General features: G+C 42.7%; 1 protein-coding gene across 2 annotated transcripts in view; it reads left to right on the top strand.

Annotated features, from left to right (window-relative positions):
• The window catches only part of DHX58 (DExH-box helicase 58), a 31,742-nt gene extending 22,410 nt beyond the window's left edge, over positions 1-9,332 (top strand). The window contains exons 8-13 of one of the 2 annotated variants that reach the window (XM_073572351.1): positions 261-517; positions 2,694-2,843; positions 2,952-3,113; positions 3,194-3,381; positions 4,738-4,831; positions 6,459-9,332. In XM_073572351.1, coding sequence (XP_073428452.1) covers positions 261-517; positions 2,694-2,843; positions 2,952-3,113; positions 3,194-3,381; positions 4,738-4,831; positions 6,459-6,653 — 1,046 coding nt within the window. In that variant the 3' untranslated portion in view covers positions 6,654-9,332. The remainder of the gene's footprint in view (positions 1-260; positions 518-2,693; positions 2,844-2,951; positions 3,114-3,193; positions 3,382-4,737; positions 4,832-6,458) is intronic. The other variant, XM_073572352.1, reaches the window with a different exon arrangement.
• Positions 9,333-19,730: the final 10,398 nt, after the last annotated feature.

Raw genomic sequence — 19,730 nt, forward strand, 5'->3', positions numbered from 1 at the left:
TAGTAGTATGTAAAGTCCATTTCTGATCAGCTGTGAAAAGTCTTCACCCAAAAACAATTCCATGCTCTTTTATTATTATTAAGAGTTGAAATACCCTTTAAAAAGCCATCAAGTTTATTACTTGATTTGAGTAGGACCTCAATAGTCCAGCCACACTGTTTGCTTTGGCCTACTTTTACTTTGTACTACAGAACTTTAAGCATTAGCTTCTACATAATATTTGCTCTTCATCTATACAACCATGTATTTTTCTCATACAGATAACTGTGGTCAACTTTTAGAATTGTCTAGAGACATAAAGTATGAAAACCCCAAATTGAATAGACTGAAAGAGATCTTGAAGGAACATTTCCAGGACTCCTCCAATGCCCAAGGGATCATTTTCACCCGAACACGACAAAGTACTCACTCTCTATTTGAGTGGATCAAGAGCAATGCTTCTCTTCAAGGCCTCAACATTAAGGCTTCAGCTTTGACAGGAGCGGGATTCAGTAATCAAAGCAAACACATGACACAGGTGAGAAACTGGTGATTATTGACCTCTATGGAGGGTATCCAATATGCCTAACCATATATTGAGCACTGTGCACTGGACAACTTGGGAGCGTTCTCTCACAGATTCTCACAAGTGACTACTGCTATCTGATTATGCAAGATAGGAGTCCTGATGTAAGAGACCTTCTCCCCATAGAAGTTAGGGTAAATTAGGGTTATGTATATAACATATTGTGTGTCTATATTTTCATGTTACAGTAACAGCATTATGGACAAATTTGATAAAATCTAATATAAATTTTTAGGTATTAATTGACTAGTTGTTAGGGCCGGCGGAATGCACTAAATAATAAATAATAATAAGTGCGTTCGCCGCCCGGGGTCCACTGTGCAGAAGATGTTATACTGCTGCTATGTAATGGCAGACACACAATATGGCGGTATAACGCACGCGGGTTGAACGTCACCTGGAGTGCGCTGGGCTGTCTCTGTTACTTCACAGAGGCGCCGAGGCGTTAAATACAAAGGCTGAGCCTGTTGACGTAACAGGAATCGGTGGAATGCACGCACGGTATATGGTCACAGGACTTGGGCCCAAGACACGGGGTCCGCATCCGTCTAGACCTACCGTGCCTGCGGCGTCGCAACCACGGACGCCAAAAAGTACTGCTGACTGCAGCGTGGCGACAAACACTGCTGCTATACGACAATGCCCGGAAGCTGGCACACTGTCGGACGCTAGCACTGCGGAGGATGTGCACTGTGGCCTGTAGCTTGCCACAGACTGGCGCTGACTCTATCACTAGTTCCCTATCCACACACGTAATATCAGAGGGAGGGGAATCTTAATGAGTCATTTTCAAGTCCATGCATCCATCACCATTCACACAGTAGCAACTAGAGACTATACTAGCGCATGGCCGAGCGGCCATGTGAACCTTTTATAGCCAGGACCTTCCGGAAGGTTCCAGATCCCTGAGATGGACCATTCAGATCTGGAGAAGGACCTGGGCATGTGACTCCCGATCTCCAATGGGAGATCGTCTCGTGAGCATGCTCAGTGGAGCGACAGAAGGACTTAGCCTCTGGAGTGGTTTGCTGCAGAACAGCCTGCATTGCTATTGCTGGCCCAAAGGTGGCAGAAACAGCCAGACCCACAAAGCAGGTCTGGGCAGAGTGTCGGGAACGACAGGGCTGCGGACCAAGCTCCTCTGCGGTCGATAGGGAATGGGAGATCGCAGAATGTGAGGTTCTGGATTCCTGCTGTGCCGCTACAGGAACCCGACGCCTAACACTAGTACTGCTAATTTGGAATCCATAGTATGTCAACTAATACTGCAGATTTTCAGCATGGATTTCATTCTTTCTAATGTAATGATAAAGCTGTAGCATTTTTTCAACACGATTTGCACAATTTTGCCCAAATTTTGCCACAATGAAAATTTCTATTGTGACCCTACCTTTAAAGAAGCTCTATAAGAATTTAATTAAATGTCTCACGTCACGTAATTCAAATGGCAGCATGTCCAAAGACCTGTGCCTCAAGTAACAGAGGAGCTGTATCATAAAGACACATACTTTCATGAACCAAGGAGAATGGATGTGACAGGAAAATAAATATTCTCATCAGCTGACTGAGCACAAAGGATGTTTCTCTCTAGTTCCTGTCCTCCATGCTCAATCAGCCAAGAGATTACTTTTTTCTCCTGTTATAGCCCTTCTCCAGCATCTCCAGTATGTGTGTTTGTGATACAGGTCTTCTGTCAGTTGAGACACAGGTTTCTGGAGGTGTGTTTCTCCAGACTGTAGCCCATCCTGACATATGCCTCAGATGGGCTGTCGTTTGAATTATGTGACAGGGACCATTTTATTACATTCTTTGAGAATATGATAAGGCAGTGGTGACAATTCATACTATTTTATTAGACATATTGCATAGCCTAAGTTCTGTAAAAACAAATATGGTTTTGGGTTGGAAGTCAGCTGCAACTACATTAACCTTCATGATGACTATCTTACTAAATAACCATTTTTATAGGTTTAATATACAATGTACAATTAGATGAGTTGATTCAATTTTAGAATGTCTTCCAAGATTAGATCATTTAAGCAAGTCTGCTGACTTATTTACAATGTTTTTGAAGAACACTTATTGGATAACTTAAGTGTGCTTCAAATTTTCCTTCTTACATTCCCAGAATGAGCAGAAAGATGTAATTCAGAATTTTCGTAAAGGTGTGCTGAATCTGCTTATTTCAACCAGCGTTGCTGAGGAGGGCTTGGATATTCCAGAATGCAATATTGTTGTTCGGTATGGCCTGATGACCAATGAAATCTCAATGATGCAGGTAAGACTTATGTTATAAGTCTGTTTGCCTATCTACACATGTGGCTAATAGTTTTCATGCACAGCCCTCATATAAGCACTAACACTTGTCATGGTGAAATCCTCTTAGGCAAGAGGTAGAGCCAGGGCTCAGGAAAGCTGTTACTCTTTTTTGGCCAAATCTGGAGGGAAAGAGAGTCAAAGAGAAAGGACCAATGAGTCTTTGGAGGATCTAATGAATCGAGCCATTAAATATGTGCAGGACATGCCAGAAAGAGAATATGAAGAAAAGGTAGGTAACACTCGCATTCTGCTATTTTACAATGTTATACTGTCTGAGTATTAATGTTCTAGCTTTCTCATTTGATGCAGATTAAAGAGCTACAGAGAGATTCTCTCACTGAGCGTTTGGTGAAACAAGCCAAAATAGAGAGCAAAAAGAAGTTCTCGGCCTCTGATGTCCGTTTGGATTGTCGAAACTGCTCTGCGGCCGTTGCTTACGGGCATGATTTGCGTGTGGTAGAAGAGACTCATCATGTAAATATTAACCCAAACTTTAAGTAAGTTTATACTATGGAACTATATTTTATAGTCTCATAATCCTGGGATGTATGAGTGAGCAGTGACTTCAATATATTCATCTCTTGTAGCAGCATACAGTATGCCGTGATTTCTTTAAAGGGCACCTGTCAGATCTCCTGATTGTCCCCAGCTACTAACATAGCAGTATACCTGGGCATTTCTTTAATCTGATAAGGCTTTTCACAATCAACATAATAAAAAAGTTAGTGTCAAGCATAAATTCTCTTTATCTTTTTCCACAAACCTTCCTTCTCCTACCTTTCCTTCTCACTTGATCCCGACCCCTGCCCTCTCAGAAAGTTTTTTAAAAAATTGTCCCTAATCTCCGTTGTCAAGGTTTTTCTGGATGTCTGGCTGCATTCATATCCTCCATATCAATATGTTTCAAAACACCTTTTTTATTTTGATATACGGTGGGTTGCAAACGTTTTTACCCCCTTTTAAGGTTTGCATCAGTTCATATAAAGAACATGCCTACAACTGAACCTTTTGTTTTCTTTTAATTGTGAAGCAAACAACAAATAAGACAAAATAATTGAAAACTTTAGTGTACATAGCTATTCACCCCCTTAAGTCAGTACTTTGTAGAGCCTCCTTTAGCAGCAATTACAGCTGCAAATTGCTTTGGAAAAGTCTCTATGAGCTTTCCACATCTTGAACTTTATTCTCCATGGAAGCTTTCCAGTTTCGGCTGTAACCCTGCATCCCTGGCCAATGCAGATCATATGTCAGTCAGGGCTGGGAGCGCGATGTAGCCACTGCGACTGAACCCGTTCTGGCACCACCCAGGTTACTGAAACCAGAACGCTGGGAGGGAGATCAGGTGACAATGATGAGAGCTCCATTTAGCACCCGATGCCTGGGAACAAAGCTAATTGTACTGCTTTTCCCAAGCGCCGGTACGTGTCACACTGATGACACACTAATGTTATCCATGTGCCATCAGTGTGCACGTGTGCAACACACATTTTGACCGTGCTGTGAGAAAAAAAGGACATGTCTGCGTTTCTTTCACATGGACACACGGTCAATGTGAAAAACCAGACATGTGAGCACCACCATTGAATACAATTGTTTTGTATGTACAAAATAAAATGGATGTGCGTGTGTCCATATTTGCAGTCCTTAAAAAACGGACCGCATACGGATATGAAAAACGGACATGTGAAGGGCTCCTTGGGGAATTTTAAAGATTTTTTTTACATCTCGCCATAACTGACTATCAATCAAAACCTACAAGATTTTGGACAACAGAATGATCATAATTACACAAATTCTATCAGCTATCGACATAGGGAATTTAACCTAATGTTAATCGTATTTTTACATAACAGGGTATATTATGAAAAATATACAGCACCTGTTGATTTAGGAAAAAAGATGGAGAATTGGGTTCCCGGAAGTGCAATCAGATGCCGCTTTTGCATGGTAAGAAATCAGCATCACAGAAATTTGCTACCAGTGAAAAGCAGAAAGCAAGGTCTATGACATTTATAAAAAAAAATCCACTTTTAACTGCACTGCAAACTATACTTTTTGCCCAATTATTAGTCAATTTGTATTTTTGATGATTAGTTTTACTGTTGAACAACTACAGTGCTGTCAGTCAATTCAATAATTTAGTAAAACTGAAACCTGAATATTTAAGAAAGTAAAAGTGAGGTTTTATCTTAGTAGAATATTTATGTGTGCAGAATTATTGGGCAACTAAATGAAAAGCATAAATCTTCCCATCTCGATTGTTTATTTTTCATCTGTTAAAGTGAGAACATTAACCAATCAACGCAAAATGTGCAAAAATGCATTTCAAAAAAATATCAGTGACCAATACAGCCCCTCTTCTTTTCAGTAACAGCCAGAAGCCTTGAATCCATGGAGTCTGTCAGTTTCTTAATCTGTTAACGATCCACTTTTTGGTCAGTCCCAACCACAGCCCCCCAGACACTGTTCAGAGAGGTGGACTGTATTCAGACCCCTTTGAAATTTTACACTCTTTGTTTCATTGCAGCCATTCAGTAAATTCAAAAAAGTTCATTTTTTTTCTCACACCCCATCTTGACTGAAAAAAACAGAAATGTAGAAATTTTTGCAAATTTATTAAAAAATAAAAACTTCTTCAAATACACATCACCTGATCTGCTTCATCCAAAAAGCTTTCAAGTTTATACAGCTTGGAGTTGAAATATCTGCATAATAATGATGAAATGGTCAAAATACTCACTTGCTTAATAATGGTGCACACAGTGTATGCTGGTAAGTAGAGGTGGACAGATTTATTCAGGTGACTCCAGTGCATCGGCCAGATCAGTAGATTCTAGCCACTAGACAAGAGGCTTGGAAATCTCTTTTCTTCTGGGATCTCCAGAGCAGATTTTCATTAGACAGGCTGGCACGATGTCATCCGTGCTTCACACTGCAATGATGAAGTTGTGTAAGAGATTTACGAGCCTCCTGTCCAGCAGCCAGAGACTACTGACATGGCCAATGGACCACAATCCTGCAAAACGATCCGCTCATCTCTACTGGTAAGTCATTAATTCATTAATTGGCAGATTAACTTGGTAAAGGCCTCTCATACATAGAATGTTAGCCAAAGCTGCTGTTTTTGGTGGGACTGTTTTGCCATCCAATTTTTGGGGGATTTTCCCCTGATAGTTGATGTTGGCATAAAGAATCAGGCATGTTGAATTTCAACAACTGATCCTTTTGTTCTACCAGGAATTAATCCACCACCGGTTGTCTTGTAGTGGCTTACTCTCCTCACATCATTAGAAATACCCACATTCTCAGTGACTATTGCGTGAATTGGGGGATTCAGAGAGATGGCTGTTGGCCAGATTGACCTATACTTTCCTCAGTCTGATAGCAGTGGATATTGGCACGTCTGAAATCCAGTATCAATGATGGTGCCTGAATAAAGGTGGTAGCGATGCTTTAGAATCACTCTCTTCTGATGTCTACTGACAAAGGCTGGTTCATGGTCAAGGAAGGTTTTTTTTTCTATTATATGGCAGATGAATGTAACTTGTCATTGTCCAATAATTCCCTCCTGCAGGCACCGTGGGGCTTGATAATGATCTACAGAGGACTTACGAATCTTCCCATCATAAGCATCAAGAACTTTGTGCTAAAAACTCCTGAGAGCAGCAAAACTTACAAACAATGGAAAAATGTCCCGTTCCCTTTGGAACAGTTTAATTATACTGAGTACTATGAAGACAACCAATCTGATACAGAAGAAGATGAGTGATTGCTCACAATTATTAAAATGACAGTTTGTTGCTCAGAACTTCCTGATACTTTTGAGGATGACAGTAAAATGGGTTTATCGATATTCAACAATTTTAAATTGCAATACTAAATCTCTCTTTAATCTCAAAACTCCAAAGGTATGAACTTGGCCCTTAGTTTTCATTGTCTTATCTCCTATAATACTGTGGTACTGTGGTCATGATAATTTACTTTGGATATTAATGGCCTTAGAGTATATATTACATATGTTTGTAGACTGAATTGTCTCATTATACATGAGGGTTCTAATCAAATCTGAGGAACGTCTCCTTGAAATTTCTCACTATTGATAACTAAAAAGAAATGAAAGTCATTATTTCCCCAGGCTAAGGCAAATGATGACTGGAGTGATGAAGCCCTGATTAAATGTCTATTGTTATATCAATCCTAAAAAATATATAGGTAGCTGAAAAGTTAAGTTTCAAAGGCTTATGATTTAAGAATTCTTTATTTCTTGGCATCCGGGCCAAATTAATGTTTTTACAACAAAGATTGGGGAATATCTACACCCGAGTTTGTTCTGTTTTTCTTTTATAAACCATTAAAATGTTAACAGAGCCATTACTGCCATATTTGCATACCGTATAGGTTGCTAGTATCAAAGGCACTCTTCCTCAAAAAAAGGCTTTAATTGATTCTGCAAGGCATTCCCTTCTCCAGAATGTTTTTCAGCTATCCTGTGACCACTCTTTAAGGTTTTTGGTAGGACAAGATAAAATCAGGTGTTGACGAAACATCCCGTTCTGTGTTGTGTCTGAACCCTCTCTTACGTCTTACGACCTCGGCCATTAAGCAGCACTGTGGAAACGTAGGCTCTGTCCTGTTTAACATTAGTGTCGATGGGAATTGAAGATATGCCCAGGCAGGGAATCCATGCTTGAATACAGACTGCTGATTATCGTTTGCAACCAATTCACTGCAGTGATCCTTGGGCAGGGTTTGTTCTCTGTATAGTCATAAGATAATGCTTACGATGGTTTGTTGCTTTGTTTAGCCCTATTCCTTGAATCTCCTGATTATTAGCTATTGACTTTGGCTAATGATTTTTTTTTTCTGATCTTGAGCTCCTGGTTTAGATTCACAACAATTTTCTGCCAGCTCGCTCTAGCGGCCAGCAGTCACTGCGTGGTTGTAACCCAGGGGATCCTGCACAAATCAATATCTCTGTATAAGTGTTAAAGGATGAAGGCCAGTGTTACCCTAGGACCTACTAATAGAAGTGACTTGTGCAAAGCCTGTCCGTGGAAGATCTATTACGAGCCCGCCACAAACAGTGAACCAATACACTTTGTGTTAAAAAACATATGTCCTCATGTATGTAGTTTGCTGGTGACCTACTAGATGGAATGAGGTTGATCCTCCTTTTAGTCATTCCACCTGTTGCACTTTTTATGCTATTACTGACATAGCTTTTCCACGCTAACTGACATTTACCCAATGCTCAACATGATATCTCAATGAGCTCTCAATAGAGCAGGATTTTTTTTTCTGCAGTAGTGCATTTTGTAGCCTGGCGCAAATTTACTGTTAGGTCTCATTCAGATTTTTTTATTGTACGTGAAAAAACAGACCTGTATCCATTAGTGCGCTGGATCAAATTTTCATCATTGCTTGGTTAGTGTGTCAGTTTTTACCATTAGTGTTTCAGCAGTTTTTCTCGTTCGCAATAAAAACTGACAAAGGTTTCTCAAGTTTCTGCTAGGAAACAGCCAGCCAAAAATGGACAGAACTAGGACGCAACTAGGGTGCCATCACTGTGCTTCTTTTTCATTGAATTGAATGGGTGAGTTTGATCAGCTAATTGGATTAACATAAGTCTTGCCTCCATTTTTTTTCCCTGAAAAATAAAAAAAAAAATGGGCAGATGAACATGTTCATAAACTGTAAATTGCAGATGTAATATCCCTTAAATAATGGATAGCCCACATACAGAAAAAAAACAGACGTCTGAATAAGGTCTAAATTGTAAACTTTGGCAATTTACTTTTGAATGTTACAAGTGAAAAATTCCAAGCACTTTATGTCTTGTAAGTAAACTATTTTCTAATACCTGCTCTGTAATGACTGCACTTTTTACTTGTTCAGCTCATAGAAGAAGCTGCTTATTAATAAATGGGTTTCATTTGTATAATTTTCTGAATTACCGTGATGTAATATTAGATTTCTACTGCAATGTGGATGTTTACTGGCTGTGTTTCCCGGCAAAGTCACCAGGCTCCTATATGAAAAGGGTTATATGTGGTGAAAGAATCCCTTTAAAGGGGTTGTCCAGGTATAAGATGAAAGTCTGCAGTCACTTTATGTGACTGCAGATTTCTGAATCCTAACAGCGTGCGCACCGCATGCTGTTAGAATTCTCTAGTATTCCCTGCGAGCGTATTTGTCACCTGACTGCAAGTTTGCAATTTACTCACTTCGGGCCACATTCTGACTAGACGTGCTCGTCTTCGCTCAATATAAGTGAATTATAGCATGGACAACACTTTTAATATAACTGTATAAAAGGCTTTCAGTAATCAGCTCAGTACAACCCTCTATGGGGTTCTCTAGTTATGATAAATTGTAGAACACATCGCAATTTTTTGTATTTCTTGTTGTATATATTTTGCCTTAATAAAAATTTTCCATTTCAAATGGATATTTTTGTCCTTATGCTGCTTTTCTTTTAATCTCTACATACTTGTCAGAGTCTGAGATGCCTTTTACAGGGGACCTTTTACCATTTTGAGCACGTTAAACTGGCAGCATCATAAAATAATGGCTTCAGATCTGAGTAAAACATTTATAGTTTCTAAATTTCTATCCTCTCTGTTGCAGAAATATTAGTTGTGTAAAGTTTAAGTTATAATTTATGATAAACTCAACTGGGCGTTACCCAAAATTTTTTTTTTTGTGGTGTACTTTGTTCCTTGCAGAACGTTAATCAAAAATAAGATGTAATGACAAGCAACCCTGTTCCCAGCCCTGATCTTTGCAGCTACTGTGTAGAATACAGCAGACCTATGTGTGATTACAAACACTTCCAGATCTTTTTTCATGGCAGTCAGTGTGGGGTTAGGGGCAGTACAGCAGAGCTGAGTTATGTATGATTCTAAACATGTCTGCAACTGCAACTCTCCGCTCACTGCTCCTCTACCCATATTTATTCTGTAATAAGAGGAGATTTGGAAGTGTTTGTAGTTACAATCAGATGAGCTATATACTACACATTAGCTGCAGGACTGTCTATTATTACATCACACAGAACAAAGCATGTTCTTCTGACCTTCTGGGGGCATGTTATTTTATCCCCTGCATGACACCTGCTGCTTATGATTAGTCAACCTCAGGCAGGGGACAAGGTACACACACCCCAGAGTAGAATCTCGGGTAATTCCCAATTGGGCTTATCATAGAATCTAAAATTTACAAGCTAATATCTATAGAGGAGAAATTAAACAATAAAAATTACATTTTACTCAGCTCTGCATCCACTATTCTATGATGTGGTTTAACATGCTCAAACTGGTGAAAAACCCACCCCACCCCCAAACACATATGCGGTTTGCACACTTAGTCACGTGCCGATGAGCTGCTCTTGCAAATTCTCTCAATGTACAGTGACAAAACTAAGAGAAGCAGGAAGAGAAGCTAGTTATCACGTGACCATAAGATTGAAAATTGCATATGAGTGAAGTGGTCGTGTGATAACTAATAATTATAATAGCTGCTGGAACCTGCAAGCGGAGCTGAATCCTGACATTGAGTATATTACACACTGTTATGATTGGAATGCTACAGGCTTCATTCTATAATTAAAGGATGTGTCCAGGTTTGAGATGAAAGTCTTCAGTCACTCTGTGTGACTGCAGGCTTCTGAATTCTCACAGCACATGTAGTGCACAATTTTAGGATTCTCTTGCACAAGTATGTGATTTGTATACTTCTGGCCACATTTAGACTAGATATGACCGGCCTCACTAAATTCATTTTCATTGATTGAGCCACACATGTCTAGTGGGCAGGGCTGTGGAGTCGGAGTCAGTCGGTGTCATGGAAACTGAGGAATCAGAGTCGTAGATTTGGCTTACCAACTCCACAGACGTGGTATGAGGGAGTCAGCGTTGTGGAGTCGGAGTTGGAGTCGGTGTCATGGAAATTGAGGGGTTGAGGTTGGAGGCTTGGCTTACCAACTCCACAGCCCTGCTAGTGGGCACATAACCATATTTGAAACTTGCAGGCACAAGAGAATCCTGACAGCATACAGTGCGCACTGTGGGAATTCAGAAGTCTACAGTCCAATTTTGTGTATGCACCTATCCCTTCCTTGCTCCCCAAACTTGTGTCCCAAAATCATCCCCCGTTTATACTAAATCTCCCCCGCACACACAGTACATGTCCCCCACCACACACAGTAAATTTTCCCTAGCCCCGTTACACTAAATCACCCCCGCACACACAGTAAAATCTCCCCCACCACACCAAGTAAAGCTCCCCCAGCCCCGTTACACTAAATCACCCCCACACACAGTAAATCTCCGCCAGCTCCAGTACACTAAATCTCCCCCCCCACACACAGTAAATACCACCACATTAAATCATCTTTTAGAGGCGAGTACAATTGATCACTGGGAGTCGGCACACTGCAGCTTCTCTGAGCCGGCTGGCAGCTTGACAGCCAGCTCAGAGTACTGCCAACTCCCAGTCCTGGGGCATCAAAATGCAGCCAACGGGGAAGACACTTCAGCCTGCCGCATTAGCCAGCCCGAATGTGCCCCCTGCCAACTGCGCCCGGGGCACATGTCTGGGCTGCCAACAATAGATACGCCTCTACATAACAGTTTCATATTTTGTTGAGGGACTGTGTGAGGGCTTGTTTTTAGCATTCTGAGCTGACATTTTTATTGATATGATTTCGGGATAGGTAAGATGTTTTGACTGCTTTATATCATATTTTGCAGTGTTGCTGCAAAGAAAAATGAAAAAAATAAATATTGTGGCGTTTTGATTTGTCATTTTCATTACAGCGCTTACAAATAGGGCTAACTAATTATATATTTTGATAGATCTGACTTTTACAGAGCTATGGAGGTATCAGGTGTGTATTTTTTTATTATTTCTTTATTTTTAATGGATGAAAATTAGGGTGATTTGAATTTTTAAAAACATCTTATTTTCATTTTTCACTGTATATTGTAGTCCTCTTGGGGGATTTGAACCAGCCATTGGCTGATCGCTTGAACTGTACACAGCATTACCCCAACATTGCTTTGTATAATAAACATCTCTGTCTTCTATGAACACCAAGGGTACAGCTCCCATCCAGTCTCAGCTGTTAGACGATGGGGCATATGACATAGAGAAATGTAAGAGCTATTTGTGCTGCCTTTGTTCGATATGTGAAGGGTACGTGCTTCATGTGTCTGATATGTGAGATGTATGTGTGTGATGAATGTGTCTGTTATCTGCTGCATGTGTTGGATATGTGAGCGGTGTGTGCTGCATGTGTCTAATATGGGAGTTGTGTGTGTGTGTATGTGTCTGAAATGTGACTGGTGTTGTGTGTGCTGCATGTGTGTCATGTCCCTGGATTCGATCCCTAGAGTTTTTGTAACAAGGGCAACAGGGAGGGGGGGGAGGTAGTAATGGCTGAGTTACTGAAAGGCACAGTCTGCAGACAGAGTCCACTGAGGTCCTGTCCCTCGTACATAAATATACAAGACCGACACCGCTTCTCCCACAGTTTACCTTGTTCTCTCTCTGGCCATGGTAGTCCAGGCGAAATACAGTACAATGAGGCAACTGTTGTTCCAACAGAGAATAGCGTTTAATGAACAAGGATGTATAGGAAAAAAAGTACAACTGGATTTCCTGATCTCTCCCTGCACTCTCTACATCCGCACCCACAGCAGCTGCAGCAGCTGAAGATCTGCAGTAGTCCACGCGTTGGAATCTTGGCGCCTGTGACCCCTTTAGCGGGAGCCCTTCCAGAGTCCTGGGGCTCGTGTTGCAGTCTTTAGTCCTCCTTTAGTCCTTAGGGCCTTTTAGTCCTTGGGGCCCTTTTTAGTCTGGGGCAACAGATCTCCCCTCTGGGAGTCTGGTAGCGCCCCGTCTATTCAGCACATCTGCTCTGGGCTAGCATACCCCAGCTTCTGTCTGGGAAGCAGCAGCTTCTTCTTCCCTGTAGGCTGCAAGTCCAGCCCCCTTAGTTAACTAGTTCTGTCCCTAACTATGTACAGTCATTAAAGGGGAACATCACAATACCATACCATACAATACAAATACATTGCTGGAATTACATTAATAGACATTAAGACTAGACAAACAGCATAGCACATGGCAAACATAATGTAGCAAGGACCACATAGACCCCCGTGTTGGGGAGGGGCAAATGAGGGTCCAGCCACCTCCTTACATTTTCATAGCTCCCAACCGTCCTGGACACCTAATGTCTGGTACTGAACCCCGAACATGGACTTTTTACTGTATGTCTGGTTTCCTGTTTGGGTTCATCAGTCTAATAAAGCTTGTTGAAAGGCAATCAAAAAGCTTTTAGACTGTGGGCACTTCCAGAGCCATCACAGCCATGCCTATTGGAGTACTGTCCTTTAAGCCGCTGTGTATACTCTACTCTCATATCTGTGGAAGTATTGTCCTTTAAGCTGCTCTGTATACCCCCCGCCTGTGGGGATATTGTCCTTTAAGCTGCTGTGTGTGCTCTGCACCACCCGCCTGTTGGAGTACTGTCCTTTAAGCCTCTGTGTGCACTCTGCACAGGGCAGGTGTCAGCACCCGGTGCACCAGGGCAAATGCCTGGGCTCTGAGCAGGCCACTCGCTGTCGGGGACACCTGCGTGCCATGGGGGCCCAGTACCAGTGCTGCGGTTGGTTCCGCTGCTTGATCAGAGCCCAGGTACTTGAAATACTTACCTCTTCCCATTCCACCACTGTGGCATCTTCCGTGTCTCCTGACTTTGACATTTCAGGTCAGAAGATGCAATGACATCACTAGTTTGTGCCAACCCTCAACAGTCACAGTGCAAAGAGCCGGGAGACGCCGATGCTGATGAGTCTGGAGCAGAGCAGTGGTCAGTGAGGATAGTATTTAATTTGTTATTTTTGCTATGTTTGGAGCAATATATGGGGCCCATCATACACTAGAGCATCATATATGGGGCCCATTATATATGGAGCCCATTATATATGGAACATTATATGGGGTGCATCATACATTGGAGCATCATATATTGTATGGCGACCAATATATATGGAGCATTATATGGGGCCCATTCTGTTTGGAGTAATATATGAGGCACATCCTATACTGTATCGAACATTATATGTTGCCTATTATGTAAGGAGCAATATATGGGGCTCATTATACTGTAGGGAGCAATATATGGAGCTCATTATTCTTTATGGAGCATTATATGAGGCCCATTATACTGTAAAGAACAATATATGGGGCTCATTATACTGTATCAAGCAATTTATGGGGATTGCATTATACCCTATGAGGGGGGCTACATTATATTCTATGAGGAGGCTACATTATATTCTATGGGGGCTACATTATACCCTATGAGGGGGCTACATTATATTATATGGGGGGTTGCATTATATTCTTTGGTGGCTGCATTATAGACCTATGAGGGGGCTACATTTTATTCTGAGGGGCTGCATTATATTCTATGAGGGGGCTGCATTATACCCTGAAGGAGCTACATTATATTCAATGGGGGGCTGCATTATACTTTATTAGGTGGGCTGCATTATACCCTATGAGTAGCCTACATTATATTCTATGGGTGGGCTAAATTATATTCTATGGGGGCTGCATTACACCTATGAGAGGGCTATATTATATTCTATGAGGAGGCTGCAATATAACCTATGAGAGGGCTACATTATATTCTACTAGCTTAAGAGCCCGGCGTTGTCCAGGCATAGTAACTAGCTATGGTTAGTTATAACAAATTATAATGATTATATCTATATATATAAAGCTGAGTGTAGAGCCCCGCCCACTCCACATAGCCACATTCACTATAATATCCCACATCATCTCGTCAGCCAGAGCTACCGGACTACTACCACTAATATCCCACATCATCCCATCAGCCAGAGCCACCGGACTACTACCACTAATATCCCACATCACCCCGTCAGAGCCACCGGACTACTACTCCTAATATCCCACATCATCCCGTCAAAACCACCGGACTTCTACCCCTAATATCCCACATCATCCCGTCAGCCAGAGCCACCAGACTACTGCCACTAATATCCCACATCATCCCGTCACAGCCGCCGGACTATTACCACTAATATCCCACATCACCCCGTCAGAGCCACCAGACTACTACTCCTAATATCCCACATCATCCCGTCAAAACCACCGGACTTCTACCCCTAATATCCCACATCATCCCGTCAGAGCCACCGGACTACTACCCCTAATATCCCACATCATCCTGTCAGCCAGAGCCACTGGACTACTACCCCTAATATCCCACATCATCCCATCAGCCTGGGGTCAGAACCAGAGCGCTGAATGGAACAGTCCTAACTTCCATACTGGGGATCCCTTTAAGAGAGGCCTGGTGTCAGAAGCAGAGCGCTGAGTGGATTTGCCCTGAATTCCATATCAATGATCCCTTTAATAGAAGCCTGGGGTGAGAATCAGAGCGCTGAGGGATTTACCCTTACATACTGGAGATCCCTTTAAGAGAGGCCTGGGGTCAGTACCAAAGTGCAGTTTGGATTTGCCCTCACTTCCATACTGGGGATCCCTTTAAGAGGGGACTGGGGTCAGAATCAGCGCAGAGTGGATTTGCCCTCACTTCCATACCAGGGATCCCTTTAAGAGGGGCTCGGAGTCAGAACCAGAGCACTAAGTGGAATTGCCCTATCTTCCATACTAATGAACTCTTTAAAAAAGAGATGAGTCAGAACAAGAGCGCTTAGTGGATTTGCCCTGACTTGCATACCAATGATCCCTTTAATAGAATCCTGGGGTCAGAATCAGAGCGCTGAGGGATTTGCTCTAACTTCCATACAGGAGATCCCTTTAAGAGAGCCTGGGGTCAGTACCAGAGCATTTGAAGGCAATTTCCCTGACTTCCATACCGGGGATCCCTTTAACCCCTTCACGACCTTTGACGCCACGTAGGCGTCATGAAAAGTCGTGACAATACGACCCATGACGCCTATGTGGCGTCATGAATTGATTGCCCCCCTGCGGGTCGGGTGACCGGGATCACTGAAAGGTCACCCGACCCGCACACAAAGGACCCTTCAGAGTTAACACCTGGGGGTGTGGCTTAGCCCCCACATGCCTACGATCGCTCTGATTGGCTGTTAAAAGTGAAACTGCCAATCAGAGCGATTGTAATATTTCACCAATGAAAATTGGTGAAATATTACAATCCAGCCATGGCCGATGCTGAAATAGCATCGGACATGGCTGTACACCGAGACCCGACCCCCCCCACACCGACTGACGGCACCGATCGGCTGCTGCCACCGTCTGACGGCACCGATCGGCAGCCGCCGTCATAATCTGCCCCCCCGCCTTCCCTCCGCCCCCCCAACCCTCCGATCATCCCCTCTCACCCTCCTTTGTGCCTCCGATCTCCCGCTATCCGTCCCGGTGTCCCGCCGTCCAGCGTCATGGGCGCCACCATCTTGCAAGATGGCGGGCGCATGCGCAGTGCGCCGAATCGAATCTGCAACGCTGCAGATTCATTCATTTATTTTGATCACTATGATAAACTTACATAGTGATCAAAATAAAAAAAAGTAAATCACCGCCCCCCTTATCACCCCCACAGGTAGGGACAAATAATAAATAAAAAAAAAAAATATTTTTTTTTTATTTTTCCATTAGGGCTAGGGTTAGGGCTAGGGTTAGGGTTAGGGCTAGGGTTAGGGCTAGGGTTAGGGCTAGGGCTAGGGTTAGGGCTAGGGTTAGGGTTAGGGCTAGGGTTAGGGTTAGAAATAGGGTTAGGGTTGGACTAAGGGTTAGGGTTGGACTAAGGGTTGGAATTAGGGTTAGGGTTGTAATTGGGATTAGGGTTGGGTTGGGGTTGGGATTACGGTTACGCTTGTGGTTAGGGTTAGAGTTGGGATTTCGTTAGGGGTGTGTTGGGATTAGTGTTGTTGTTAGGGTTATGATTAGGGTTGGGATTAGGGTTAGGGGTGTGTTGGGATTGGGGGTTGGAGATAGAATTGAGGGGTTTCCACTGTTTAGGCACATCACGGGGTCTCCAAACGCGACATGGAGCCACCATTTATTCCAGCCAATTTTGCGTTCAAAAAGTCAAACGGTGCTCCCTCCATTTCGAGCCCCGACATGTGCCCAAACAGTGGTGTACCCCCACTTATGGGGTATCAGGGTACTCAGGAAAAATTGCACAACAACTTTGGGGGTCTAATTTCTCCTGTTACCCTTGGGAAAATAAAAACATGGGGGCTAAAATAATTATTTTTGTGGAAAAAAAATGATTTTTTATTTTCACGGTTCTGCGCTATAAACTTCTGTGAAGCACTTGGGGGTTCAACGTGCTCACCACACATCTAGATAAGTTCCTTGGGGGGTCTAGTTTTCAAAATGGGGTCACTTGTGGGGGGTTTTCACTGTTTAGGTACATCAGGGGCTCTGCAAATGTAACATGACGCCCACAGACCATTCCATCAAGTCGGCATTTCAAAACGTCACTACTTCCATTCCGAGCCCCAACGTGTCCCTGAACAGTGCCCCCCCCCACATATGGGGTACCAGTGTACTCAGGACAAACTGGACAACAACTTTTGGGGTCCAATTTATCCTGTTACCCTTGTGAAAATAAAAAATAGTGGGCTAAAAATAATTTTTTGAGGAAAAAAAATAATTTTTTATTTTCAGAGCTCTGCGTTATAAACTTCTGTGAAGCACTTGGGGGTTCAAAGTGCACACCTCACATCTAGATTAGTTCCTTGGGTGATCTAGTTTCCAAAATGGGGTTATTTGTGGGGGGTTTGCACTGTTTATGTACATCAGGGGCTCTGCAAACGTAACATGACGCCCACAGACCATTCCATCAAGTCTTCATTTCAAAGCGTCACTACTTCCCTTCCGAGCCCCAACGTGTGCCCAAACAGTGGTCCCCCCCAGTTATGGGGTACCAGCGTACTCAGGACACACTGGACAACAACCTCTGGGGTCCAAAATATCCTGTTACCCTTGTGAAAATAAAAAAAAATAGTGGACTAAAAATCATTTTTTGAGGAAAAAAAAATATTTTTTATTTTCAAGGCTCTGCGTTATAAACTTCTGTGAAGCACTTGGGGGTTCAAAGTGCTCACCACACATCTAGATTAGTTCCTTGGGTGATCTGGTTTCCAAAATGGGGTCATTTGTGGGGGGTTTCCACTGTTTAGGTACATCAGGGGCTCTCCAAACGTGACATGACGCCCACAGACCATTCCATCAAGTCGGCATTTCAAAACGTCACTACTTCCCTTCCGAGCCCCAATGTGCGCCCACACAGTGGTCCCCCCCCACTTATGGGGTACCAGCGTACTCAGGACACACTGGACAACAACTTCTGGGGTCCAAAATATCCTGTTACCCTTGTGAAAGTAAAAAAATAGTGGACTAAAAATAATTTTTTGAGGAAAAAAAATAATTTTTTATTTTCAAGGCTCTGCGTTATAAACTTCTGTGAAGCACTTGGGGGTTCAAAGTGCACACCTCACATCTAGATTAGTTCCTTGAGTGATCTAGTTTCCAAAATGGGGTCATTTGTGGGGGGTTTCCACTGTTTAGGTACATCAGGGGCTCTGCAAAAATAACATGACGCCCACAGACCATTCCATCAAGTCTTCATTTCAAAGCGTCACTACTTCCCTTCCGAGCCCCAAAGTGTGCACAAACAGTGGTCCCCCCCACATATGGGGTACCAGCGTACTCAGGACAAGCTGGACAACAACTTTTGGGGTCCAATTTATCCTGTTACCCTTGTGAAAATAAAAAATAGCAGGCTAAAAATTTATTTTTTGAGGAAAAAAAATATTTTTATTTTAACGGCTCTGCGTTATAAACTTCTGTGTAGCACCTGGGGGTTCAAAATGCTCACTATGCATCTAGATAAGTTCCTTAGGGGGTCTAGTTTCCAAAATGGGGTCATTTGTGGGGGAGCTCCAAAGTTTACGCACACAGGGGCTCTGCAAACACGACATGGTGTCCGCTAACGATTGGAGCTAATTTTCCATTCAAAAAGTCAAATGACACTCCTTCCCTTCTGAGCCATGCCGTGCACTCAAACAGTGGTTTCTCCCCACATATGGGGTACCAGTGTACTCAGGACAAACTGGACAACAACTTTTGGGGTCCAATTTATCCTGTTACCCTTGGGAAAATAAAAAATAGCGGGCTGAAAAAATCATTTTTGAGGAAAAAAAAACATTTTTTTATTTTCATGGCCCGCATTTATAAATTTCTGAGAAGCACTTGGGGATTCAGAGTGCTCACTACACATCTAGATAAGCTCCTTGGGGGTTCTAGTTTCCAAAATGGGGTCACTTGTGTGAGTTTCTACTGTTTAGGCACACAGGGGCTCTGCAAACGCAACATGACGCCCGCAGAACATTCCATCAAAGTCTGCATTCCAAAATGGCGCTCCTTCCCTTCTGAGCTCTCCCGTGCTCCCAAACAGTGGTTCCCCCCCACATATGGGGTATTGGTGTACTCAGGACAAATTGCACAACAACTTTTGTGGTTCAATTTCTCCTGTTAGCCTTGTGAAAATAAAGGCTAAAAAATCATTTTTGAGCAAAAAAAAATTATTTTTAATTTTCACTGCTCTGCGTTATAAACTTCTGTGAAGCACTTGGGGGTTCAAAGTGCTCACCACACATCTAGATAAGTTCCTTCGAGGGTCTAGTTTCCAAAATGGGGTCACTTGTGGGGGAGCTCCAATGTTTAGGCACACAGGGGCTCTCCAAATGCGACATGGTGTCCGCTAACGATTGGAGCTAATTTTCCAATCAAAAAGTCACATGGCGCTCCTTCCCTT

The sequence above is a fragment of the Dendrobates tinctorius genome, unplaced genomic scaffold (genome assembly GCF_039654945.1).
Source record: "Dendrobates tinctorius isolate UK_male_01 unplaced genomic scaffold, ASM3965494v1 ptg000032l, whole genome shotgun sequence".
NCBI classification, from domain to species: domain Eukaryota; kingdom Metazoa; phylum Chordata; class Amphibia; order Anura; family Dendrobatidae; genus Dendrobates; species Dendrobates tinctorius.